The 27,963-nt window shown below is 34.9% G+C and overlaps 1 protein-coding gene across 2 annotated transcripts in view; it reads left to right on the top strand.

The window, feature by feature from the left end:
- The window catches only part of LOC142339359 (choline transporter-like protein 1), a 246,177-nt gene that overhangs the window by 158,030 nt on the left and 60,184 nt on the right, over positions 1–27,963 (top strand). For both annotated transcript variants that reach the window (XM_075389359.1, XM_075389358.1), the window contains exons 5-11: positions 6,168–6,398; positions 7,250–7,401; positions 16,007–16,236; positions 16,569–16,755; positions 17,010–17,164; positions 17,470–17,624; positions 27,027–27,180. In XM_075389359.1, the coding sequence (XP_075245474.1) occupies positions 6,168–6,398; positions 7,250–7,401; positions 16,007–16,236; positions 16,569–16,755; positions 17,010–17,164; positions 17,470–17,624; positions 27,027–27,180 (1,264 nt within the window). The remainder of the gene's footprint in view (positions 1–6,167; positions 6,399–7,249; positions 7,402–16,006; positions 16,237–16,568; positions 16,756–17,009; positions 17,165–17,469; positions 17,625–27,026; positions 27,181–27,963) is intronic.

Raw genomic sequence — 27,963 nt, 5'->3', positions numbered from 1 at the left:
GAAAGTGATTTGACTGCTGTAAGGAATATTTTGAACATATTGATGATGAATGTATCATATCAGATATAAGACGACTTGGACCATACCCGGCCACTAAGACTCGAACTATTTTTCGCCAACAAATCCTTCGGAACGAGGAAAATTTTTGTGGTCTTTAACCTACGACCAAGCCGTTTTTATGGGCAAAAAGTTGCATCAACAAAAACAAGAGCTAGAAAATAAACTTTTGATGCAACGGCGGGCATTTCTATCCGAGTATAAAACTTTCCCCTGCGAAATCTCGGGTCTTTTGTTTATCAAAATCAAAGGTTGGTTAAACTGGATAATGAACAAATTATCGGTGACAAGAAAGTCGACCTTAAATATACTATTCTTTTACGGACGGAATTTGACCTCAAATTACAAGCCAATTTTGAACAACGTTCAGTGTGATAAAATTTGTCTCTCAGAAACTTGGCTCGCGGCTGAAGCTCAGGAAAACTCACTTTTGTGAAGAATTACAACTGTTGCATGAAAGACAGCAGCAGAGGTAAGAAAAGCAAAATATGGTGGTGTCCTCATTGCCATTAGTGTCATCAACTGCCAACATGAGTTGCTTGCAATAAAATCAATATGTAGAATTGTAGCATTAAAAGTTTGGATCAATATGAGACTTCAAGTTTTATTTTCTTTACAATCCTTTAAATTGTAATACCACCGGAGATCTTTGCAGTTCGGCGACATGTCAGAACAACTAATGATAGTAAAAGCAGAACTAAATTGTTGCTTTGTTTTATCGGTGATATCGACTTCTCTTCTGCAATTTGGCACTCCCTAACGGCCGAAAATGCCGATGAGTTTTTAACCGAAAAAATTTGTTAACTCTTTTTTGAGCAATGTCACAACAAACACCTAGCAAAAACTCGTGACGTTTTTCTCACTACTTAGCCTTATGCCAGTTGGAAATCAAAATCTGATTAAAAATTGGAAAAAATCTCAACAAGAAATCGAATGTTTTTTTTCTGCTCTTAATACCGTATGCGCCACTATACTGGTAACAATACATATCACGATACATATTTCAAAAACAGTGATGGAAATCAACGTTATGAATTCAAAAAGATTGGCTGCGCTTCAATGTAGATGATATCACTGAGCTCCTTTTTCTCCATATTGCTTTAACAATTTCAGTCATTCACTTGAGCAATGATATAAGTGGTTAAGAAAATCTCTTCGTATGTTCCAGTAGTTACTTTGCACAGGTCTAATCTTCCTCTGGGGATATCACCAATCACCTGTCACCTAAAAAACAAAGAGAAACACCAGAGAAACATAAGCCAGAAGACTTGTAAAAACTATGTGATTTAAAACAAGAAATTGAAAAGTCGACGGGTGAAAACCCGAGTTTCCGAAGACGAAATTCTTCAGGCCAAAAGTTCAGTATCATACAAAAGTATCTAAAGCATCAAGAAAAATTCAGATATACCCTAGAAAGTGTACTACGAAGATCGGGAAGCTGCCATTGATAGTGAAAAAGCATCGGTTTTAAGTTTTTCTGCAGTTTTACAGAAAAGAACCAATTCAAATGATATTTTCATCTCGTATATTTTCTCCGAATACAAAGGCCGTTAGTGGGGTGCCCATTTAAAAAAATCGTTTCTAAACTCGCTTTAAATAAACTAACCGGACGATATCAGAAACATAGTTCTGAAGAATATGTCACCGACACTACCAAAATCTCTCAAAATAATTTTTCAATCGTTCAGCAACAAAGATGTTTATCCTGATTTGTGGAGATTGAGTAACTTTATACCAATTTTTAATGACGGTGACAAATCAAAGGTCATGCAATTTTGGTCAATAAGCTCACTCTGTTAAAAAATTGTTATTTGATTCGCTTTACAACTTGAACAAATCTCCCGGACGCTCAACCCGGTTTTGTCAACGTAGATCAACTGTAACGCAAATGATCTCCTTTGCCGACAACTTATACAACTTATTTAACAACTGCAATGTACAAAACGCATCAGTCCTGTACTTAGATTAAAAAGACATTTAATTGCGTTTGCCACAATCTTCTGATAAATAAACTGAAATGAAAAATATCGGAGTAGGTGGCAGATTACTGAAATTGGTGACATTGTTCTTGGAAAATTGGAGACAGAGTAAAAATTAATATTCAATTCTCAAGTTTGAAGTGTCAAGCGAGTTCCATAGGGCTCAAAGTTGGGTCCCCTATTTTTCATTCTTTGTAAATCACCTCCCGGAAACAAGTCCTGTTTTGAGTATGCTGACGGTATGAAATTAGTAACCACGAGTAATGTCAGCCTTCAAATAATAGCGAAGAAGCTATAGAAATGGTGCAAACGTAATCTGGGGTTAAATGTTTTAACTTCCAAACTGGTGAAGGTAAAAGGAAATATTCAAAGAACTCGTAACGGATGACTGATAGAAACTCCAATTTCACAAAAAGATCCCGGTGTTATTTTAACAACTAATTTGTTGTGGAAGGAGAATACTGTGAATAGATGTAAAAGAAGCCATTTCGGCTTTGTTCACGTTGAAGTCAATTTTGTCAACACTTTCAAACACTATACCAAAGCAACGCCTCTTGCTGTTACATTGTTTCAATTCTCACATATGCGCATGAAGCGTGCTAGCTATCCAAGTCAAATCTCAGGACATTTGAAAAAGTACAGCAATAACCATCTAAAGGGATTTTCATAGTGACCTCAGTTACAGAGACAGGCTACAACAACTAAAGCTTCAACTTCTTCCAGTATCATTGTACACAGAAATGCACGATCTTTTAACATTTCTTTCACAAACTACTAGCAGGTCCGTAAAAGCTATCTGAATCTACTTTAATTCGAAGCTGTAATAAATGATATTCTCATTGAAAACCTGTTTATGATAACTGGTGTACCTTTGTGAAAAAAATCATTCCCAGTATCACAAGTTATCACAGAGGATTACAACAAGCTGAATTCAAAACAAACGTCTTTGATCCAAATTTCATTCAAATTATTCATATTATTGTCGCATTGACTGAAATCGTGGAATTAGAATGGTTAAAGAGAACAAATACGAAAACAGGCAGAACTTGAGAAGTCATAGACCAAAAAAACCTGTCAAGCCAAAACTGAAAAAAAAGAAAGTGAAAGCAAAAACAATAAGTGAGAGAGCACAGAAGAGATAAAATATAATGCAGAAAAAAACCGCAATACATTAAAAATGACAGCACGAAAAATAGACGATAAAAAAGCAGAAAAGGCAAAGTTAACTCGAAAAACAGACGAAGAAAAAATGAGAAAGAAAAGAGCCAGAGAAAGAGAGAGTGAGAACGATAGGAGGGATACCGAGAGGTAGAAAAGAACGACAATGAAAGAAAGCTAAAATGAGAGGGGGCGAGATAGATGTAGTCGAGAAAAACAATAAGAAAAACGAAGACGATAGATAGAAGAAAAACGGAAAATAAATAAAGAAAGAAGAAACGATTATGGATTTAATAATAAAACAAGGAAGACAAAACTGAAAGAACTTAAGACGATGAGTTTCAAAGGTTGTGCACGAGAAGTCGATGAAAACAACACAGATTTTTTCCAAAATAGATGCTAAGCGGACACCAGCACAATTGGGTGGGACTGGCTAATGCTAACAAAAATTATTTCAAAATAGTTTTTAGAAAGGAAAAAAATAAAAAGCCTGTTACATTTTAGATGCAATAAATCATTAGCAGCAGCTGTCATTACGAACGTGTTCTATATGAATGGCTGGAAATATGTAGTAACTTCAACACGAACTTATATTACACTAAGTCATTTAGACAGTGATAAGATTCATTTCTGATTAAATTTGCCCTCCAAAGAAAAATGTGGAGAAAAAGGGAGCGAAGAACAAACAAAAGGAAACCGCAGTCTCAATCACAACCACCAATTGATTTTCGGCAGCTAACTTTGGTTTTTGTATCAGCACGTTTTTGGGTCATTGACACTTCTCGTAATCACAATTTTTTTCGATGAGTTCAGAGAGAGAGAGAGAGAGAGAGAGAGAGAGAGAGAGAGAGAGAGAGAGATAGAGAGAGAGTTCAGGCTTTGATTTAGTAACATGATGAGCAAACATTTTTTCGATCACGGACCTTTTAATCATTAAAGTCCTCGTTATGACTTTTTTATTACAATTGTTCAACACAATCTGTTTCCTCAACGATTTGTTTTACAATGACTTGCAAAAAACGTATTTCGAACATAAACCCTTTTTTACCTTGGCATGCTTTGCAGCATTGTCCTGTTCAGTATAAAAAGCTTTTTGGGTCAGACTGTTCCTGAACAATATCGTTCCAGCATAGCCGGCAGATAGCCGAAAAACCTACAAAACAGACAATTAGCAAAACTCACCGTCACATAGTTTATGAATTGACGTCACGCACAAACTTAGCAAAAGAGAAATGAAATGCGGCTTAAAAGACGGTCAACAAAATTGCTCCCTTTGAAGCTTGCTGCGTGAACAATGTAATACGCAAAGGAGCGTCAGACGACGAAACAAACAAAATCCAAGCTAACCGCAACTTACTTGACCTCAGCTTACAGCTTCGCATCTATGATGACCTTTTTTTGACACTATTCTTTTTCTGACATTGACCCTTTTTGCTTTTAAATATTTCCGCTTATAGCCTGTTTAGTAGGAAAAAAATCGACAAAATATATTTTTCAGATCGTTTTTTTATCAATGGCCTTTAAGCAACGTATTTCGGTCAATGACCTTTCAGCAACATTTTTCGGTTTGAGAACTTTTGCCAAGATTTTAGCAACCTTTTCCCCAAACTGCAACACTAAGGAAAATTAAACCCATTGAATCTCTAATTTCAATATGGGTCAAAAATTCCCGTGGTTATAACATCCCTAAAAATTTTTCAACTACTTTGAAAAGAAACATAGATGCTCATCATCCTACTTAAAATGCACAGAAGTTTCGATCACATTTTCTGAGACTACCCAACACCTTTGTCTTGATTCGGAAAAAGAATCTGATTGCGCCTCGGCAGCTTTCTTACCCAAAATAACTTGGCTTTGGAGAAAACTTTGAATTTCTGCCTCGTATCTAAGTAATATCCTCGTACCTAGAGTGAAATATGTGGTGTACATAAGGGGTCAGTCCTTGGGTCATTACGGTTTATACACTGTATCAACGATTTACCCGACGCAATCACAGTGGAAAAAGTTATGCAGATTATTTCTAAAACCAGACAAGTATCGCTCAGCAAAACAGTAAAGAAAATCAAAGGTTCTTGCTTTCTGGTTACCTCAAAATTGAATACATACAAAGGTTACGTGGTCGCGACCGTACTGTGCGGTTCAGCTATAACAACACATTATAATGAGACCAATCTGAGCGCTGAAGAAGATAGAAACATATACTACCGAGTTGATTATGGAAGCAAGTAGCTGTTATCGAGAAAAAGTATTTTCTAAGAAACTTGAAAGCGCTTCGGCTCTAATTGTATATTGAGTTGCATGACGTCTTGCTTCGTACCTTGATTATAAAAGGATAATACCATATTGAACTTAAGTAATTTTGGAAACGAAATATGCAATCAAACGAGACAAAGTGAAAGAAATGAACTGGAAGTTTTCTATAAGACGCCTCACGAAAGCAGGATCGGATTTTTCTGCCTATTAGCTCAATTGTACACCATTTAACGTAAAATTACGCAGAAAACAAAAATGTTTCAATAAAATGCATCTAAGGAGGTTTTATTGGCATTATTTTGAAACGTAGTACCGACGAATAAATGCAACTGTTGTGTCACCATGGTAATTCGAACGAAATCTTAAACCAGAAACAGGCTGGTAATAATATCAATTGTATCTTCGGAATTGTAATAATTATTGTCAATTTTATTACCATTTTGACCGGAATCTTGAAAAACAATTGTACTTAACCGATAACAGATGCCTAAAGATCTTATTTTAGCTCTCGTTGTTGTGAAGCGCTTTGCTTGGAAAACTTACTCGAACAAAAGTGCAACAAGGCACTTATATTTTTATTTTCCGAAGATGCAGTTGATTTTACCCAAATTGTTGGCCATCGGCTCGTTATAATAATACTTTTTTGTTTTGGAACATTTTCTTGGCAAATTGTCAATAAAAAGAAATGTGACCAATACGACTGTTTCTTAATCTCTTCAGGTCCGTGTTCTTTATGCTGTTTTACAATGGAGATACTCGAACATTTAACTTGGCATACACTTCCCTGTGTGTTGAGGAGTGTCCCACAGAGGAGGCGAATATATTGGACGACGCTAGTGTCATGGTGGAAAACAGTGCTAAGTACTGTCAGTACAATCAGAAGCCAGACTCAGAAGCAGATTATCTCAAACAGACGTCTGTTTACAAGTGCCCCTCTGTTCTCTATAAGAGGTAGAAACTAAATGTGTCTTTTAGTACTCAAAATCGAATGTAGATTTGAGTACCTTGCATCTAAGATATCTTCACCATACTGCACGTGAATCCTATAGGGTACGGAAGTCACAACTTGAAATTTATAGTGGGCGTGATCTTACCTTGTAACTGCAAGACAGCTCTTTTAGTGCTCAGGCAATCGAATTGTTAGTATCCAGCGAGAGAATCAAACAAAGAAATGCTGTTGGTAGAATTTTTTTGCAATGCAAAAATAATAGTGTATGTTTATTATACGTTTTGTATAATGCTATCAGTAAATTATTCGCAAATGGTTTTGCTTCGCTTTTCGTTTTCATACTAGCAATAAGTATCACTTCGATTATGTAAATTGTCACTTCGGTCAACTCCGATTCCACCGCAAGCACAGGACACTGCTCATAATCCACTTCTTGGAAATAAAATTGAACTTATAGCAAAAACTTCATTAAATAAATTTTTCCATATAATCTATTAAACAAACACACTTGACGACAAAAAGCTCCGAATAATCGGAAACATTTAAATTAATGCCAATACGCGTATATATGGTTTTTCAACGAAATGGAAATCAAAATGTAGTCAAATTTTTTCGTAAATGGAGTAAATTTCCAAGAAAGTAAAAATCAAAGAATAAATTTAAGATGCAAAAAGACACGAACCAGTTCCAATGGACATTGAAATTAAAGGCTTCAAAATTTTATTTTATGGAAACCGAACTTTACTTTTTATTTAGTTATTCAAAGGAAAGATTTACTTGTTTGAGATTATAAAAAATCTTTGTAAATGCAAGCTAAAATGACGTTAAAAAAGTGCGGCGAACTGTTTTTTAGTCACTCAATTCTGAAGAGATGTATCCCAGATGTAAAGGAAGCCATGACTGTGGCCATTCAGCATTTCCAGAAGATTTCGTGGCTGGAGTATGCTTTCTCGGACGTGGCTAATTCGTGGAAACAGATTGTGGGAATGTGCATCATGTCTATTGGTGTGGTCTTATTTTCAAAATACAAGCTCTATAATTCTGAATTTGACGGCGCTACAAGCCGGCAAAACGTACATGTATCAGTTATACAGGTTTTTTTCGTTCCATAGGTCAATAATGACTCGAGGCCACTTAGTTTCATTTTTTCATCCACTTGAATTTCTCACACAAAATATGTCAGTAATCCGACTTATGAGCAATTTTCTGCGGCCCATGTGAGTATGGGATCCAGTAGTGACAATATTAAAAGAGGTGATTTTTGATGACATAAATAAGTTCATATTCGAGTTTTTTGTACGTTGGTTTTTACTACACTTTTTTCTTCATTTTTTACATTCAAGGCTGTAAGGTTTTTATAGCTGCGAAGCTGTAAGCTGAGCGTAGCTATATTGCGGTGCTCTTGGTTTTTTACGACTCGAAGAGGAGTATTGGTTTTCTTAAGGTTTTTACGACTCGAAGAGGAGTATTGGTTTTCTCTCGGTTTTTTTTTTTTACAGGAAGTAGATTTTAGATTTGTTCACGCGGCATTTTGACCTAAAAGCGAAAGTGAGAAAAACTGTCTTGGTGAACAGATTTTTGCTAAGCGAGAGAAGTTTTTTGATCATGCGCTGCGTTTAGTGAATGACTTTTTGACTTTGAAAAGTAGTTTTTGACTGAATTGCACATATAGATGACCGTTTTTAGCCGTTTTTTCGTCTAAGTGGCCCAATTTTTTTGCTTTTAATTTGGTTTCTTGTAGAAATAAAATTTATTCGATACTATATTGAAATGTCAACCTCGGAAATTGATACCACAGTGTTTTGCAGAGCCTGAAAATGCGTTTCAAGTTGAAAATTGGCACATATTTCTTGATTTTTTAGTTAATTTTTGGCTTTTATAGTATTAATTTCTTCATTTTTGGATCTTTTAACCGTCTTTTTGTCAAAAATCAGTTAATATGGCAACTTCTCTTTGTTAATTCCTATGCTCAACGCCTCTTTCTACCTCGATGTAATTTTGTTTCATAAAATTGTACATATGCTAATACGATTTTGGTAGTTTTTTTTCCGATTTTCGTCAATTTTTCGTTTCTATTTTGGTTGTAATTGCTAGAAATAGTTTTTTTGTGCAACATGAGGGACTTTAATTTCGTTTCAATAAAAATTCAATCATTTGTTGGCGTTAAGGTTTGGAAAAAAAAACATTTAAAACTTTTTCATATATGCAGTCTTAAAAGTTTTTTGACCATTTTTTTTGCAGAATGTTTCAATTTTTCGTATTTATGAATTCTGCTTTTTCCTATTCTCTGTTCTCTTCAGGAGAATAGATCTTTGTACTGGATGGCTAGTTATCTTTTCTATGTCTTGAATGCTGAACAATGAAATGTATTCGTTTTTCTTGAATTTTTTAAATTGATTTTCAACTTTCAAAAAATAAGAATGTCTTTTTGTTACGGTGCTCCTTACATTGTGCCCATATTAACACTCTAGTTAGTATGATTCTAGTTTTTTCCTGGCACCTACATTTATTTTCGGTATGTTGATTTTTTCAGTTGTAGAAAATAAATGATTTCAGCTTTTTCTTAGATTTTCGTCATTTCTTTGGTTTGCAATTGATTTCGTTCAACATAAGGCAGTACTGAGAGTTTGATAGCAAGCTTTTTCCAAAATGTCCACTTATGACTAATTACTACAGCTTTCTTCCGGCCTTGGTATTAATTAAAACGATTTTTTGCCTTTGAAAATTCTGCGGCTTATGTCTTTTCTATGATCAATTTTATTTTTGATTTAGTATGGAATCATGTTGTCTAGCTTATGTAAAAGAAGGAACAGGTGTGTGTTGTTTTTTTTCTTAATCGCAGTGATTAGAAGTGTAGTTAAAGGTGTTTTCTGATTCTTAAAATTGAGCTTTCTTATTTGAAAGGATTTAACTTAGTTTCTAAGATTATTATCTGCCGTCTGCTTTCGCGATCTTTTTCAGATTAGAATCATGAATTATTTGAGGGCTGTTGATAACCTTGTCAGGTTTTTCAGACTATCTGTTTTTTACCACCTTAATTGTTTTGGATTGTTTTAACTTTACCAAACGTTTCAATAATATAAAATTTTGCTGCATTTTGTTTCTCTTGTTGACAGTGGTTTAAGTTTCACCAATTTTTAGAGCAGACCTGGGGACGTAGTGAGTTAATGGTTTAATACAAAAGGTAGTGGCTTCCGTTGCAATTACGGTTTTGTTAGTGAAGTTCTGACGCTTCGAGTCGCTTCCGGAATTCTTCCGGCTATGTTTTTTTTTTACAGGAAGTAGATTTGTTCACGCGGCATTTTGACCTAAAAGCGAAAGTGAGAAAATCTGTCTTGGTGAACAGATTTTCGCTAAGCGAGAGAAGTTTTTTGATCATGCGCTACGTTTAGTGAATGACTTTTTGACTTTGAAAAGTTATTTTTGACCGAATTGCACATATAGATAACCGTTTTTTCGTCTAAGTGGCCCAATTTTTTTTGCTTGTAATTTGCTTTTTTGTAGAAATTATTTTTATTCGATGCCAAATTGAAATGCGATCTTCAGCAATTGATACCACAGTGTTTTGCGAAGCCTGAAAATGCGTTTCAAGTTCAAAATTGGCACATATTTCTTGATTTTTTAGTTAATTTTTGGCTTTTTTTCTAATAATTTTTTCATTTATGGATCTTTTAACCGTCTTTTTGCCAAAAATCAGTTAATATGGCAGATTTTTTTTGACTATTTATATACTCAACACCGCTTTCTACCTCGGTGTAATTTGTTTTATAAAATTGTACATATGCTAATCCGATTTTGGTAGTCTTTTTCCGATTTTTGTCAAATTTTTTGTTCGTATTTTGGTTTTAATTACTAGAAATGGTCTTTTTGTGCAACATGAGGGACTTTAATTTCGTTTCAATAAAAATTCAATCATTTTTTGGCGTTAAGTTTTTGAAAAACAGAAAACTGTTTCATGAATGCAGTTTTTTGACCATTTTTTTTTTGCAAAATATTTCAATGTTTCGTATGTTTGAATTCTGCTTTTTCCTATTTTTTTGTTCTCTTCAGGAGGATAGATCATTTGTATCGGATGACTAGTTAGCTTTTCTATGTGACGAATGCTGAACAATGAAATGTATTCGTTTTTCTTGATTTTTTAATTTGATTTTTAACTTTCAAAATCAAGAATCTATTTTTGTTACGGTGTTCCTCACATTGTGCCCAGATTCTTCACATTCTAGTTAGTATCATTCTAGCTTTTTCCTGTACCTATTTATGGCACTTCTGTTTCTTGTTGATTGGTTTTTTTCAGTTGTTAAAAAATTGAATGATTTTAGCTTTTTCTTAGATTTTCGTCATTTCTTTGGTTTGCAATTGATTTCATTCAACAAAAGGCAGTACTGAGAGTTTGCTAGCAAGCATTTTCCAAAATGTCCACTTAATACTATCTACTGCAACTTTTTTCCGGCCTTGGTGTTGATAAACAATTTTCTGCCTTTGAATATTCTTCTGCTGCGTTTTTCTTTTCTATTATAAATTTAATTTTTGATTTAGTTTGAAATCATGTTGTCTGGCATATGTAGAATAAGGGAGAAGTGTGTGCTGTTTTGTGTCTTAGTTGCAGTGATTAGAAATGTACTTATAGTGGTTTTCTTTTTCTTAAATTTGAGCTTTCATTTTTTAAAAGATTTAACTTGTGTCTAAGATTTATCTGCCGTTTGCTTTCCCGATCTTATTGAGATAAGAATCATGAAATATTTGAGAACAATTGATAGCCCTGTCAGCTGTTTCAGCCCATCAGTATTTTGACATTCTTATCCATTTCGGGTTTTTTAACGTTACCAAACATTTTCAATAAAATAAGATTTTGCTGCATTTTGTTTCTCTTGGTGACAGTGGTTTAAGTTTACAATTTTTAGATCAGACAAGGGGAGATAATGAGTTAATGGTTTAATACAAAAGGTAATTAATGCCTTCCGCCGCAATTACGGTTTTATTTGTGTAGTTTTGACGCATCGAGTCGCTTCCGGAATTCTTCCGGCTATGTTTTTTTGTTTCGTCGTCTGACGCTCTTTTTTCGTTTTACATTTGTTCACACGGCAAAGCTGAAAAAGTCAAATTTTATGAATGACTTCTTCCTCTCACTAACGGCATTTGCGCGCGTGACGTCATTTTTCACTCGCTTTAGCGAAAGTTTTTAGGTTATTTGCGTGATTAGATTTTGATCATACGTGACTTACCTCACTCAATAAAATGACTTTTGCTCTTTAAAACTTAAGTTTAATTTGATTTTGTTTAAGGTCAAAGGAACTCATATGTGCAGTAAAGTTCCCTAATAAGAGGCTTCTGTGGAATGAATTTTAACAAGCTTTATTAATTTATCGCTGAATGTTTTTTAGCCTAGTTTTTGATCGGCGTCGATTTTTTCAATTTAGATCTGTATCTGTTTCTATCGCTATTATATGGCACGCAGGTCTATTCTTTCGCAGCTATTCCGGCAATCTGCCGGCTATGTTATTTTATTGCTCGAGAGTAACTTAATTAAAGAGTAATTAATTGATTGATAGTTCTGTAAATTCTTAACAAAGCTCTTCTTTGATCTTTGAGATGGCCAGATAACTTTTTTTGTATCGAAAGATAATAGCTCTAATGATTTATTTTGTTCAAGGAATTATCAAGTTGCTTCCTTCAAAGTAGCTTGTTTATGAAAAGCTGCGTAGCTCTAACAATGGCGATGGATAACCTCATCGCGATTTTCCTTTACTAGTCGTTTCCTGAAAAGATTTTTGCATATGTTTAATTGCAGCTTCATTTGGCGAGAGCTATAATGGTTCGCGCTTCGACCCCCTCTTATACAGTGATTCTGCCGCTCTGCAATGACGTTTTGATGTGCGCTATTTTTCAACTCTCTGACAAGAGTTCCTGGGTGCAATTTTAATTGCCCTCAAAAACGTATTTTTACAAGTTCTTACAGAATTGGTAGTTTAGAGTATTGGGTGCTACGGGTACAAGCAAGTGCACTGATATAACTTCTTCGAAATATTTGGAAGCTCATTAAAATTTTGATTTCCTCTTGTAAATCAGTTAGCACTTGACGATTATTTTTTAAACATGTAAATTAATAATATAACCGAAACGTTAAAGTTTACATGCCTTCAGATTAATCAGGAATATTATTGAAATAATCAAAATTATACATTAATCTTCTGGTTATTAATTGATGTTTCCCATTAAGCTGTTCGTTCCACTATATATATACATATATATATATATATATATATATATATATATATATATATATATATATATATATATATATGTATATATATATATATATAAATAGGACACGAATGATCCTAAATGTCTATCTATTGGAAAATTTTCATGCTGATGTTGCAAAAACTCTGTTAAAGTTCTTTTGAAAAGAGTTTTGTTCTCCGTCGCTCTTACGTTAAAGGGTAACATATTTCATTTTTGTATGCTCTTGAAAATCAATGATCTTTTACTCTGCTTAGTATACTTCTTATCAGCTGTTTTGTCCTTTTGTTCTGTTTTAAATGTAGGCGGTTACAATAAAAAGTATAGTAAAAAATGACTGATTTATTGCTCTCGAACAAAGTGAAGCAATTATTGTAAACGTGTGTCTTTTTCGTACGAAAATTTCGCTTGGCCGTTTTCTTGCACCTTCTTTCGATTTTACTTATCGATTGACTTCAAGCTTTTTTACGCTTGAATTCTCGACACTTTTGAGTGATTTGAATCGCGCGCATTCAAAAATATACTGTTGCTAAAATAAAACCGATTGTGAATGAGGCTTAGCATGGCCCGTGTAGCAAAGTGCGTAATTTGCACAACTGACTACCGAGAGGTCTTGGGTACGAAACCCACCGTAGGAGCTCGAACACCCCTGCAATGTTTTCTAGACTCGCAGTCGTTCGAGAGCGATTGGTCTTATGTTAGCCGCATTTTTTGAAATAGATTGTGGGTTATTTCATTTACAGAATTTTTTTTCGAAGATAAATAGAACGACATGCGCAATTGCGTGTGGTTTGCCAAAATTATTCAGTGGACTACTTTCAGCTGCTACTTAAGAGAGCAAAATTTCTGAGAAATTTCGAATTTAGTTTGGGTATATTTTGTCAATCTAAACGCAGCCTCGTTGGTGAGTACCCTAAGCTCTCAGCTCTAACTGCTACAGGCTTCCAGATATATTCTCTAACAAACATATTATAGTACTTAGGTCTGGTAATACTCCCAAAATTGAAAAAGGGTCCAAAAAACGTAGAAAGTTCACACCGAGGGTTGTTTGGTGGAGGAATTTTTACAGTCATGGGTTTCTATAGGTTTAAATGACGTCTTTTTGAACTTGAAAAGGGGACATTTGCTTTTACCGCTTTAATTCGTCCTGTAGAAAATGAGTAAATCAATTGCTATGCATTTTTGCTGAAAAGTTTATATTACACTAATGCTTTTCGATATCTCTAGTTGTTTATGGAATGAAACGGGCCTGAACGGCGAGTGAAGCCATTAATAACGAATTCAAAAGCAGTGGTCTATGGTGTGCTCAATTTACAAGTCGTATTTTGCATGCAGTAATATAGCTGTCCTAGAAAAAGAACAAAACGTGCACTGAGACGGATGATTACGCCAACTTTCCTATAATACTACTTTTTATTTTTTGACATTTTAGGTAATACCAAGGATTATTGAATTGTTGGCAGGCAGATTAAGAGGTAGCTGTATTATTGGCTCATTGGCCTAATTCAGTGTTAATGACCAGCTTTGCTGGTTGTACTTCTGAAACAACGGATAGAAATTTCACGAATATCTGTAAATTTAGTCTACCATTTTAATAGCCACCGGCGGCCTCTCGAAGGCTATTTTTGGCGCTTTCGTTTTTTACAATCCAAGAAGTTGATTGTATTGGAGCTCTGTCATTTTTCTTAAGATGTGTTCACATTTTGGATGACTTTGAGCCTGCAAAAAGGGATAAACAGGCGAAGCCCAGGGGGCATTAAGTTGCATTGGAGTCAGTTAGCTGGCTTTATTATGTATAGTTCATGTAGTTCAGGTATATATTTTTTAACAACAGAATTTTTTAAAGGCAGCCTCATTAAGTCTGGTCAATTTAAAAGAAAATTTGTTCTTTCTATTTTTTTAATTGCTCTTAAACGAAGTTCATAGCAATTATTGTAAACGTGTTGGTCTTTTTTTATGCAAATTTTTCGCTGGACCATTTTGCGCTTTGCTTCTAGAACATTCTTTGACTTCTCAAGTGACTTTTTCACGCTTTCGTTCTTCATTTTTTAGTGATATCTATTGCCCCCACTCCGAAGTAAAGCTTGTTGCTAATATAATTTGGTTGCAGCGCATCAAAAACAAGTGTCTGATGGCCCACTAGGCAGTGAATTTGGTTAGGGATCGGGAGTGCAATGGTTCGAATCCCGGTGTGGTCATACAATTTTCTACCCGCCTGTCGTTCGAGAGGAATTCTTCCGACATTAGTCGGTTTATTTTTTCTTAGTTTTTTTTGTTTTGCAGTGCTTTTATTTTCGTTTTTTATTTGTCAATCAAAATTTTTGTTGTCAAACCAGTTATCGTGTAATGTATGCGTTTTTGATAAGTAATTCAGGTTTTCAATACATATAAACCAAAACTATCAATTGAAATGTTTATTTTGTTGTTTTTTGTTGCCAAATTTCTGACTTTTTCGTTTGTTTGCTTGTAATTGGGAATTAGTCTGCGGGTCGAGTTGTTGACTTTCGGGTTTTCCGTTTAATTCTTCGGATTGTTTTATAGGTCTTTTTATAGGTTTTGTTTTTTAATTCGTTTTTACCTTTTTCTTTTTACATGATTCGGCAGTTTCACGATTCTCGCTCATCTCGCTCACTGTTTCAACTGTTTTGGATTTTAGAATTCATTCAAGACGTTTAAGCAAATTTGGTCAATTTAAAAAAAAGGTAAATCACAAGAAACAGGATATCCCAATGGAGCCGGGGCACTAAAACTTAACTATAGACTTTGTACTGATGAAGACTTAATTTGTACTGAAGACCTCATGAAGACTTTGTGCATAAATTTATGAAAGTTCTACCGAGTGTACTTCTAGCTGCTTTTAGTTATAACTTTTTGGTCCTCTAACTTATAGGCTAAATTCAACATATTAATCGAGTCTAATGAAACTGAGGACCAAATGGGCCGTGTTTTTGACACTTCAATTTTCTCTATGTTTCTCTGTTGTTTCAAATTTCATTTCCAACGTCGGGCAGTGGAGTCAACCGACGTTGTTTTCCGGCAATCTGCTATGTTTTTTTATACCAAATTTTATGTACCAATTTTTTTTCGCAAATGCGGTTGGAAATGAAAGTCTTTGTAATTCATCTGAGATATTAATTCTTAACAAGATTGCTACTTGAATATTCAACAATCACATCACCTATCCGAAACAAATTCTATTAACACTTTTAAATTCTATTTACACTAGATGTCAAAACAAAACTGGTCCGGGGGTGTAAAAAGTATTTTCCCCTTGTTATGAGTCAATGCTTTTTGAAAGCTTTGTTAATTTTGAATTACGGTTTTGGCTCTTTTTAGATTAACTTTTTCGTGCACGTGAAATGTGCTTCAGGAATCGCGGCTCTGATGACGCTGTTTGTCCGATTCCTGGCTAAGTTCCTCATTTACGTGTCGACTCTACTGTTCATTGTGGGCGCTATTCTGTCGATTGTGGCTGTGTGGTATGTGTACGTGACAGAGTACAAGAAGTTGCAAGACATACCAGAAGTAGATAGACTTGAGAGCATGGAAGACCAAGTTGACTATTTCCTGTACTTGGCTATTATTGTCTCAGTCGTCATGGTAAGGCTACATACCATACTGGTACTGCACAAACATTTACTAAATTTCAAACTTAAAGTAATTAGACTCGTTTTATCAATGTCCTATTTTGTTGTTAATCAATAAAGGATAATTTAATTGTAGTGTGAAAAATTAAGAGGAAGTTTAAACATCAGAATAAAGTTTGTCTATATGATAGAGAATTGATACAACAGATCTGTAATATTTAATTGCTTAAATTTCGTCGTTCTGAACTCCATCCGATGTTGTGGAAATTTTTGAGATAGACACGCGAACGGATTAAAACCCAACCTAAATTCTATTGGAATTATCAATTGCTTCTATGATTCTAGGGCATCATTCTGCTTATCCTGATAGTGATGTTCCCGAGGATGAAGGTGGTGGTGAAACTGTTTGAAGAGGCATCTAGAGTTGTCCAGGCTATCCCCTTCATCTTGTTCACACCCATATTGACTTTCATATTCATCACTCTCTTCTTCGGATACTGGTTGTTTGTCACTGTGTTCGTTGCTACCGCAGGTTTGTAATGCAGTCGTAAACCTAATAACAAGAAAATATAAATGTCATGAACAAGACTTAGTTGTTGAGCAAAGTTTTCCACATTCCTTGACCGCGGCGTACATGATGCAACCATAACAAATTTCCAGGCCCTGTAATTTGGGTATCTTTTGACCCCCCCCCCCCCCCCCGTTCGATTAAGTTTCGCTATAATGGGTGTTTTGAATCCGTTTGTTAGATAGATTTAACTTCCTTAGCTGGTTATTTATTTACAGAAAAAGCGACATTTGAAGGCGAGGCTTTTGTGAGGTACGAGCCTAGTGAAGCTTATGTGAGATACTTCTGGTGGTACATGCTGGTTGCCCTCATCTGGGGACTGGAATTCATGTTGGCCGCCCACCAGTTTGTCATTGCTTTCGCCACAGCCAAGGTTAATACATTCAAATCACAACATACTCGAAGTGTCATTTATGTTGTCAATTTTTGTTGTAATTTGAGTTAACAACTGTAAGAAAAAGTGTAGATTGCGTTGATTCCATTATCTGCCCAGAAAAGGTTTTTTTGGCCCAGGACTTAAATAATTTATTTGAGACTTTAGCATGTACATTTCTGATCGGACCTTGTACCGTCAATTGCAACTCTTATTTTTGCTGACCGTATTTTGGTTTGAGTCGGAAATCAACTTTAGCGTGCGGCCCAGTTTATTGGTTGTGTTTTAACAATTGATTCGTTTAGTGGTATGCCTTCGAAGACAAGAGCCAGCTGTCTTGTCCTATTGTGAAGGGAATCGCTTGTCTCATCAAGAACCACCTGGGATCAATTGCGTTGGGATCTTTCATCATTACGCTCGTCAAAGTACCTCGCATGATTCTCATGTACATTGACAAAAAGTAAGACATTATTCTCTGTCTCTAAATAATTTATTTAACTGCGAAGCTTTAAGCTGAGCGTGCCTATATTGCGGTGTTTTTTGTTTTTGGTGTTGGATTGCAATACATTATAATTCATAATTAGATAATTTCGCAATGAATTTGTTTTGTGATGTTTTCGGAATTTTTTGTCATTTTCCTATTTTACGAGCTCAATGCGTCAATATTTTTAGTGTTTGGCGCTGTGTTGGTGCGTAAATTTTAGTGAAAATATTGACGTCAAAAGCTCTAGGGAGTTCTTTGTATTCAACACGCTGATCCTAAAAGTTTATATACACTTTGAATGCTATTTATGTTTTTCTCTGATTTTGTGAGACTGTTTGGCTGGCGTTGTTCATTAGTCTGCTGTTCAGGTACAATAGTTTCTAGTTTTTTTTATTCAATTCTCCTTGTTCAAAATTTTGCGTGACTCTGTTTGTCTTTTCTGAGCTCGTTTCATTCTTCTCTCATTCTGCTCAAAGTTTTGAGTCGACTCCGGAACTAATTTGTTTAAGATCTAGAAGACATTTGGATGTTTTTTGATGTCAAATTAGAGTTGTGAGTGATTTTGTTTACGACGAAATGGGCAGTTGAGCGCAAATGTGAGTCGTTTTGCTGCGCAAAATTTGTTCACTCACTTTTAAAATTTTCTGAGAAAACATTCTTGAACAGAAATTGTTTTTCGCGACTTGTTGTTTTGAATTTGGTCGAGAGTAACTTCTGCTCATTGGTTTTTCGCTTTACATTAGTTCTCGTGCTTGTTCAAAATTTTGCGTGACATTTTTGTCTTCTCTAATCTAGTTTCATTTTTCTCTCATTCTGCTCAAAGTGCCTGTAAGCAGCAGTTGTCCAGCAAATAAATCTAGGACCAAGAGACTCAGTATCGAAAAACAGGAAACTGGAGCAGGTGTAACCACATGAAATCAAAACAGTTCGCGTTTAAGAAATATTTTTGTCAATTAATTTTTTTAAATTGTTTTTATTTTTCTTTCAGTCTCAATCGGGGTTATGGGAATCAGGCGTCTATATAACGAGTCTGCCGGAATTGTTGACATATTGCTTCAGTAATGTTATATTATTCCTATTAAATTTATCTTGCTGGGTCAGCTTATCTTTTCATCCTATTTTTTGTCCATCTTTAAGGAAAATCTGAAGAAATGCTTAAGCACACATGAAAACAATCAATTTAAATGTAACTTAAGAGTATTCCGCTTGATTATTCCCTTTACTAGTAACTCAGATTAATTTCATTGAGAAAGGAAACAAACCATGCAAATTAATTTTAATGTATTCTACCAGGTTTTAATTTTTTTAATTAATAATTGCCGTCAGCCTCTCATCGGCTATTATTTAGGCGCTCTTTTTTAAAATTCGCTTTACCTTTTGGTCACGTTTTAATATTACATAATTCACGATTTTCATGCTTGACTTCTGGATTACCTGAGTCTTTCAACTGAATTGATTTTAAATTGTTTAACGCATTGAATTGCGCAATGTAATGAATACGGTCAAAGTCAAAAGCGAAAGATCAAACGCTAATCATATAAAGCCCGGTCATTAAGTTATAGTGCATTAGGTTATTAATAGCCGCCCTCATCTTCTCAGCCGGCTATTATAGCGCTCCTTTTTTTCGTCAAACTTTTTTTGTTTCGCTTTACCTCATTTCGCCGCTTTTCCGACATTTTGCATGAAATCTTTTTGACTTCTCGAGGCTTGTTTCACTCTTCTATCATTCTGCTCAAAGTCCTTTTAAACAGCAGCTGCTCAGCAAAGCAATTCAAAATGAAGAGAGTCAGTATAATAAAGTCAGAGTCAGAAATAGAAACGGGATAAACCTATAAAGCTCATTTTTAGCTGCTTTGTTCTCATTGGTTTTAGTTACTATCTTAAATGCTTATTGGTATTGATATTAGACCCTGTAGCCTCTCACTGAGAGTCAGGAGTATGTTTGACTACGAATAAATGTATGACATCAAAGTAAATCACTTAAAAAATAATTTTGTACGGAAATCAATTTTTTTTCATTTTCTTTTCCAATCCCAATAGAGTTATGGGAATCAACGACGGCTATTTTCCGGCAACCTGCCGGGTATGTTTAATTCCTCTCATACAAAGTTTGTAGCAATTGTTTGACTCCGATTGATCTTTTTTAATGCGATTTCAATTTTTCGCCTGACCCATTTAAATTTTTGTCCTCAAAAACAGGATAAACAGAACATTAAGTTCTCTTGGATTCTTTCAGCTCACTATCCCAAAAGTATGCAATCACAAACTGTATTGGAGACTTATACTTTTGTGAAGGGCGGTTATTAGAAGTTGGGTGCACCCCCACCCGCTGCGTTCACCTACGCGTTTCAATTAAGCTAAAGCTAGCCTCACTAAACCGTGGCTAGCTACTGACGAAGCCAACCGGTTGTTTGAGAACAATGCGCCCGACGTCAGTCAGTATGTTCAAAGTTAATTAAAGCGATTGCTAGCTGGCTTTAGCATTGTGCTTAATAGCTTTAAGTTTAGAAGCCCAATTAAGTATAAATTTGAATCTAGCCGAATTGCACACCAAATAAGTACTCTTTGCCACTTCGAAAAATTTTGTCAATTTCTATTTCTTAATTTCTTCTCTGCGCAGGGAGCGAAAATGTGGGCAGTGGATCGAAAATTTGAGTTGTTTTGCTGCGCAAAATTTGGTCACTCACTTTTCAAATCTTCTGTAAAAACATTGTTTGATTAGAAATTGTTTTTGGCGACTTATTGTTTCGAATTTGGACGACAGTAACTTTGGCTCATCGGTTTTTCGCTTCTCATTAGCTCTCGTGCTTGTTCAAAATTGTGCGTGACGTTTTTGTCTTTAAGCTAGTTTCAGTTTTCTCTAATTCTGCTCAAATGCCTGTAAGCAGCAGTTGTCCAGCAAAGCAATCTATATCCAAGAGACTCAGTATCGAAAAACAGGAAAGGGAAGTAGGTGTATCTACATGAAATCAAAATGGTTCGCACCTAAGAGTTATTTTTGTACAATAATTGTTATTTTTTAATCCCAATCGGGGTTATGGGAATCACTCGTCTATATTACGATTATTCGGGATTTCTTTACATATTGCCTCAGTATTGTTATATCATTCGTATAAAATTTATCTTGCTCGGTCAGCTCATTTTTTCATCCTACTTTTTTGTCTATCTTTCAGGAATTTCTGAAGAATTTCTTGAGCACCCATGAAAACAATCAACTTAATTGTATTTTATGAGTGTTCCGCTTGAACATTCCCGTTACTTGTAACTCAGACTCTCGACGTCAGAAGTCAGCCTCTCATCGGCTATTATTTAGGCGCTCTTTTTTAAAATTCGCTTTACTTTTTGGTCACGTTTTAATGTTACATAAGTCACGATTTTTATGCTTGACTTCTGGATTACCTGAGTCTTTCAACTGAATTGATTTTAAATTGTTTAACGCATTGAATTGCGCAATGTAATGAATATGGTCAAAGTCAAAAGCGAAAGATCAAAAGCGAATCATATAAAGCCCGGTCATTAAGTTAAAGTGCATTGGGTTATTAATTGCTCTCAAGCTAAGTTTGTAGCAATTATTTTAGTCCTATTGATTTTTTAATGCGATTTTTCGCTCGATCAATTTTTCGCCTGACCCATTCAACTTTTCGTCCTCAAAAACAGGATAAACAGGGCTTTAAGGTCTCTTGGAGCCCTTCAGCTCGCTAGTCCCCAAGTATGCAACTGTTTTGGAGACTTATACTTATTGTGTGACGGGTGGTTGTTAGAAGTTGAATCACCCCAATCCCTACCCCTGCTCATCGTTCGGGTCGTAAGGGCCCCGTGCAGCCAAAGAACCCCCACTGTTGCCCCAACGCCCAATCACCCCCGGTTCACCCCCCACCTGTTGCGCTCACCTCATGCGCTTTCATTTAAGCTGAATCTAGATTCAGTAAACCGTGGTTAGCTACTGACGAAGTCAACTGGTTGTTTGAGAGCACTTTGCCCGACGTTAGTCAGTATGTTCAAAGTTAACTAATGCGATTGCCAGCTGTCTAGCATTGTGCTGAATAGCTCCAAGTTTATAAGCCGAATTAAGTGTAAAATTAGAATCCAGTAGAATTTGCACACCAAATGAGAACACTTTGCCACTTTAAAGAACTCTGTCAATTTCTATCTCTTAATTTTTTCTTTTTTGGTTTCAATCCCAATGCGACTCAATGGCGGCTAGTTTCCGGCAATCTGCGTTCGATCTTCAAAATTTTACTCTGTTTGTTTTCATTTTTGTTTTTGACAAAACCGCAAATAGCCAACTGCGATCTGAAAAAAATGAAAAGTGTCGATAAATGTCTTGATAAAGTTTTGTTGATTCTTGAATTTTTGTTTTTTAAATACTATGCAAAAAATTTGAAATTATACTCATCTTGACAGTGGTTAATTGCTCTCAAACGAAGTTTGTGGCAATTATGTGAGTCATGTTGGTTTTTTTTGCTATTTATTCGCTTGACCGACTTTGTCTGAACCATTTCAGTTCTCGTCCTTAAAAAACGGGATAAACAGTTAGCGCCCAGCGTGGATTAAGTTACATTGTGGACCCATAGCCGCGTTTAGTAGTCCTTCAAGTGCTTAGTGTTGTCAAGCTACTGGGAAGGCCGTTGTTTCTGGTCAAAATGTCATTTTTAGTAGCTTCTGAGCCCAAACTGCTGCAATTTTTTTTGTGTTTTTCTGCTTTTTTGAACTTTTTTTAGAGCAGCCTAAACGGAAAGCTGGCTAAAATTGATATAGGTCCTCTGCAAGACATATGTACTTCTTATGACAATTTTATCAGCTATATGTTTTGGTACTCCAAACACAAACACTTGAAAGTTTTTGTCAGTTTTTGAGTTTATTCAGCCTTAAGTTTCAAGGAAGCTCCTTTAAAGTTTGATAATAGGTTACTGCATAGTTTCTAGCGGTAATGGAACGGCTTTCAACATTTGAGCATCACGAATTTTTGCATTTTTCGACAAAATTTGCAATTTTTTCAATCTTTCTGACATTAATTTTCATTATTCCGGTTTTTCCAGCCCCAGGGGCCAGAAAACCGCATTTATGGTTTGATAAACTTTTTAAGCATTTATTGATAAAACTTGCCTTTTATAGGTCTCTCCAGCCTCAACAGCCAAGGAAAGCCTTCTAGGATTTAATAAGTTACTGCATAGTTTGTAGATATTATGGAATGTTTTTTAAGATTTCGACATCATGGTTTTTAGCATTTTGACATAACTTGAATTTATTTGCCTTTTATTCTCAGTTTTCAAGTTTTTTAAGCTCCAGGGGCCAGAGAACCTCCTTTAGGGTTTGAAAACAAGTTACTGAAAAATTTTTATTGATCATGGAATATTTTTCAACTTTTTAATATCACAATTTTAGCAATTTTTTGATGAAACTGGAAATTTTTAAATTTTTTAAATTTTTTGTCATTTTAAAGGTTTCTCTAGCTTCAAGAGCCAATGAACCTACACTAATGTTTGCTAAAAAGCTACTGCATAGTTTTTCAATGTAATGCAATGATTTTCAAGATTTAAATTTCACGAATTTAATATTTTGACAAAACTTGCAATTTTTTTTTCATTTTTTCACATTTATCGTCATTATCCAGGTTTTTCCAGCCCCAGGGACCAGAAAACCTACTTTAGGGTTTGATAATAAATTACTGAAAATTTTTATCGGCCAAGGAATAGTTTTTGACTTTTTAATATCACGCATTTTAGCAATTTTTGATAAAAATTGCATTTTTTCTGACACTTTTTGTCGTTGAGTATTTTGAGCGGCAGGGGTCAGAAAGCCTGATTTAGGGTTTGATAATAAGTTACTGGAAAATATAATTGGCCATGGAATAGTTTTCAGCTTAATATGACAAATTTTAGCAATTATTGATAAAGTTTGCAATTTTAATTTTTTCGAAATTTGTCATTTTAAAATTTTCTCCAGCCTCAAGAGCCACGAAGCATCTCTAGATTTTGATAATAGGTTACCGCATAGTGTCTCAATGTAATGGAATGTTTTTCCAGATTTTAATTTGACGAATTTTAGCATTTTTTTGACGAAGCTTGCATTTTTTTTGCTTTTGTTATTTTTCAAGTTTTTCAAGCTCCACGTCCCAGAAAACCCTTTTTTAGGGTTTGATAACAAGTTACTGACAGATTTTTATTGGCCATGGAATAGTTTTTAACTTTTTAATATCACACATTTTAGCAATTTTTTAATAAAACTTGCAGTTTTTTGAATTTTTGTTTGTCATTTTTTTAGGTTTCACCAGCCTCAAGAGCCAAGGATCCTCAAGAGCCAAGGGTTTCATAATAGGTTACTGCCTTGTTTATAGATGTAATGGAGTGTTTTCAAGTTAAAATATCTCGAATTTGGCAGTTTTTTTTAAAATTATTTGCAAGTTTTTTGATTATTTTGGATTTTTCAAATTTTTTCCTTTTTCAGGGGCCGAAGGACCTTCACCGAGGTTTGATTATAAGCTGCTGCACAGTTTCTAGAGTAAATGGAACGGCTTTCAACATTTGAGCATCACGAATTTTTGCATTTTTCGACAAAATTTGCAATTTTTTCAATCTTTCTGACATTAATTTTCATTATTCCGGTTTTTCCAGCCCCAGGGACCAGAAAACCGCATTTATGGTTTGATAAACTTTTTAAGCAATTATTGATAAAACTTGCCTTTCATAGGTCTCTCCAGCCTCAACAGCCAAGGAATGCCTTCTAGGATTTAATAAGTTACTGCATAGTTTGTAGATATTATGGAATGTTTTTTAAGATTTCGACATCATGGTTTTTAGCATTTTGACATAACTTGAATTTATTTGCCTTTTATTCTCAGTTTTCAAGTTTTTCAAGCTCCAGGGGCCAGAGAACCTCCTTTAGGGTTTGAAAACAAGTTACTGAAAAATTTTTATTGACCATGGAATATTTTTCAACTTTTTAATATCACAATTTTAGCAATTTTTTGATGAAACTGGAAATTTTCAAATTTTTTTTAAATTTTTTGTCATTTTAAAGGCTTCTCTAGCTTCAAGAGCCAATGAACCTACTCTAATGTTTGCTAAAAAGCTACTGCATAGTTTTTCAATGTAATGCAATGATTTTCAAGATTTAAATTTCACGAATTTAATATTTTGACAAAACTTGCAATTTTTTTTTCATTTTTTCACATTTATCGTCATTATCCAGGTTTTTCCAGCCCCAGGGACCAGAAAACCTACTTTAGGGTTTGATAATAAATTACTGAAAATTTTTATCGGCCAAGGAATAGTTTTTGACTTTTTAATATCACGCATTTTAGCAATTTTTGATAAAAATTGCATTTTTTCTGACACTTTTTGTCGTTGAGTATTTTGAGCGGCAGGGGTCAGAAAGCCTGATTTAGGGTTTGATAATAAGTTACTGGAAAATGTAATTGGCCATGGAATAGTTTTCAGCTTAATATGACAAATTTTAGCAATTATTGATAAAGTTTGCAATTTTAATTTTTTCGAAATTTTTGTCATTTTAAAAGTTTCTCCAGCCTCAAGAGCCACGAAGCATCTCTAGATTTTGATAATAGGTTACCGCATAGTTTCTCAATGTAATGGAATGTTTTTCCAGATTTTAATTTGAGGAATCTTAGCATTTTTTTGACAAAGCTTGCATTTTTTTTGCTTTTGTTATTTTTCAAGTTTTTCAAGCTCCACGTCCCAGAAAACCCTTTTTTAGGGTTTGAAAACAAGTTACTGACAGATTTTTATTGGCCATGGAATAGTTTTAAGTTTTTTAATATCACACATTTTAGCAATTTTTTAATAAAACTTGCAGTTTTTTGAATTTTTGTTTGTCATTTTTTTAGGTTTCACCAGCCTCAAGAGCCAAGGATCCTCAAGAGCCAAGGGTTTCATAATAGGTTACTGCCTTGTTTATGGATGTAATGGAGTGTTTTCAAGTTAAAATATCTCGAATTTGGCAGTTTTTTTTAAAATTATTTGCAAGTTTTTTGATTATTTTGGATTTTTCAAATTTTTTCCGGTTTCAGGGGCCGAAGGACCTTCACCGAGGTTTAATTATAAGCTGCTGCACAGTTTCTAGAGTAAATGGAATGGTTATCATTTTTAGCAATTTAACTCGCGTATTAGCAATTTTTCATGATTTTGGAAAGTTTTTGTTCCAAGTTTATGCATCTTTGAGCCAGTTAATCTATTTATGGCTTGAAATATAGATACTGGATAGTCTCGTGAGACAATGAAGGGTTCTGAACATATTAATAATACAAATATTAGTAAGCTTTTGATAATTTTAATTGTTTTCAAATTTTTTGATTTTTTTGAATTTTGGCCTTTTCTGAGTTAATCGATCAGGCAACGAAACTTTTTAAGTCTTGCAGATGGGTTACTTGAGAGAACACCTGAGACAAGAGTTAGTTTTGAACAAAAAATTGATTTTTTCCCTTGCGAAATCTGGAAACGTTTTTAAATTTTGCGCTTTTCAGTTTTTCTATTTGACTTAATTACTAACCATGCTAGAAAATTTAGAAAATTAGAAGTTGCAGAGTCGAATCTCATGATTGAAAATTTTGCTATCTCCCTCTCTCTCTGTCGGTTAGGGTCTTTTCTTCTTTTTCTCGTTCACGTTTTATATCTAACACTTTCTCTCTCTCTCTCTCCCTAACTATTTTGTTGATGCCGCACTTCAGCTGCTATTATGTGACGTGATGTCATCATCTATTACCCTCATTGAAGCTGAATTTTAGTATGTATTATCATAAATGATTTAACTAGCATTTTCTAGGAAATTATTGTTCATTGCTCTCAAGCCTCAAACGAAGTTTGTTCTAATCATTATAGGCCTGTTGGTCTTTTTTTATGCGATTTTCCGTCAGACCCATTTGGCTTTTTGTCCTCAGAAACGGCATAAGAGGTCGCGCTGAGTGGGCATCAAGTTATTATAGAGCCTTTCAGCTCCCTAGTCCCCAAGTATGCGATTCACAGGAACTGTTTTGGAGACTTATACTTATGGTGTGAAGGGCGGTTCTTCAATATTGATCCCCCAATCCACTCCGCCCCCTCCCCATTATCACCCACCCCCACCCTTGCACATCGTTCAAGCCGTAAGGGACCCATTCAGCCAAAGATCCACATCCCATTGATACCCCCACTGTTGCCCCCGGTGCACCCCCCCCCCCCTCCCCCGCTGCACTCACCTCACGGCCCTTTAGTTAAGCTAAAGCTAGCCTCACTAAACTGTGGCTAGCTACTGACGAAGCCAACCGCTCATCGGTCGTTTGAGAACAATTTTCCCGACTTAGTCGGTCATGTTTATAAATTTAATCTGCATGCATATTTCAAGAAAAAATTGAAACAATGGCATTGATGTGAGTAACTTTTGCAGGCTAAAGGGTACGGAGAACGCAGTGGCGAAGGCTATCCTGAAGTGTATGCAGTGTTGTCTGTGGTGTCTGGAGAAGATCCTCAAGTTCCTCAATAAGAATGCATACATTGTCATTGCTATGACCGGAAAATCATTCTGTCCGTCTGCACAGCAGGTAACATTACTGATCCTTTATTAGTGATTAATCAACCTATTGTCAGAAATAATTTTTCAAAGTCTTGGTAGAACTCAACCGTGACGGTCTTGCTTATATATGACATTTACAAATTGATGTTGTTATGTTATCAGAGAGTTGATTATGCAGTTACTTTTTGTTACAATTTGTTTATGAGAGTTACATTAGAGATGAAGACGTTAGTTAGTCAGAGGGTGACGTCTTAGCAAATAAAAGTTAGACGAGTTTAAGCTTAAGCTCATTTGTGTTTGCTATTAATTGTTATCTTGTTAATGATACACTTAGTGGTCTCAAATAGTATCCACTATCTGTGCATGTTTCATGCTTTCATTAGCGTAACTCCTCAATCGCTTCGGAAGCGCAAAATTTTAGGGTGAAAATCCGATTGAAGTTCATAAATCTAGGGGGCATCAACCTCGTTAGTTCTGGTTATGTTTTACAATTTAATGAATGTTCAGTTGATAACTATCACTTGAGGCTGAAATATGATCTCTCGTGCTTTTTATTACTGTGATATTTACTAGTTCACATTTACTACATTCAAAGTGAATCGAAGAATCATGCTCTCAATTCTCATATCATGCTCAAATTTTGTTGTGCTTACAACAGATGCTTTTGCATCTTAGTAAAGCTTTTCTGCCGTGCAGTGAATTATTTAAAAAGTATTTGAAGGATTTGTTTCTTCCCTCTTCCATAAATTAATATTCCCAGTCAAAATAATCCTATTAAGTTTGCTAGAAAGTATTAAACAATTCATATTTT

Source organism: Convolutriloba macropyga, chromosome 5 (assembly GCF_964194025.1).
Source record: "Convolutriloba macropyga chromosome 5, txConMacr16.3, whole genome shotgun sequence".
NCBI classification, from domain to species: Eukaryota; Metazoa; Xenacoelomorpha; order Acoela; family Convolutidae; genus Convolutriloba; species Convolutriloba macropyga.
The sequence above is the reverse complement of the archived record's forward strand: the minus strand, read 5'-3'. Positions and strand labels throughout refer to the sequence as shown.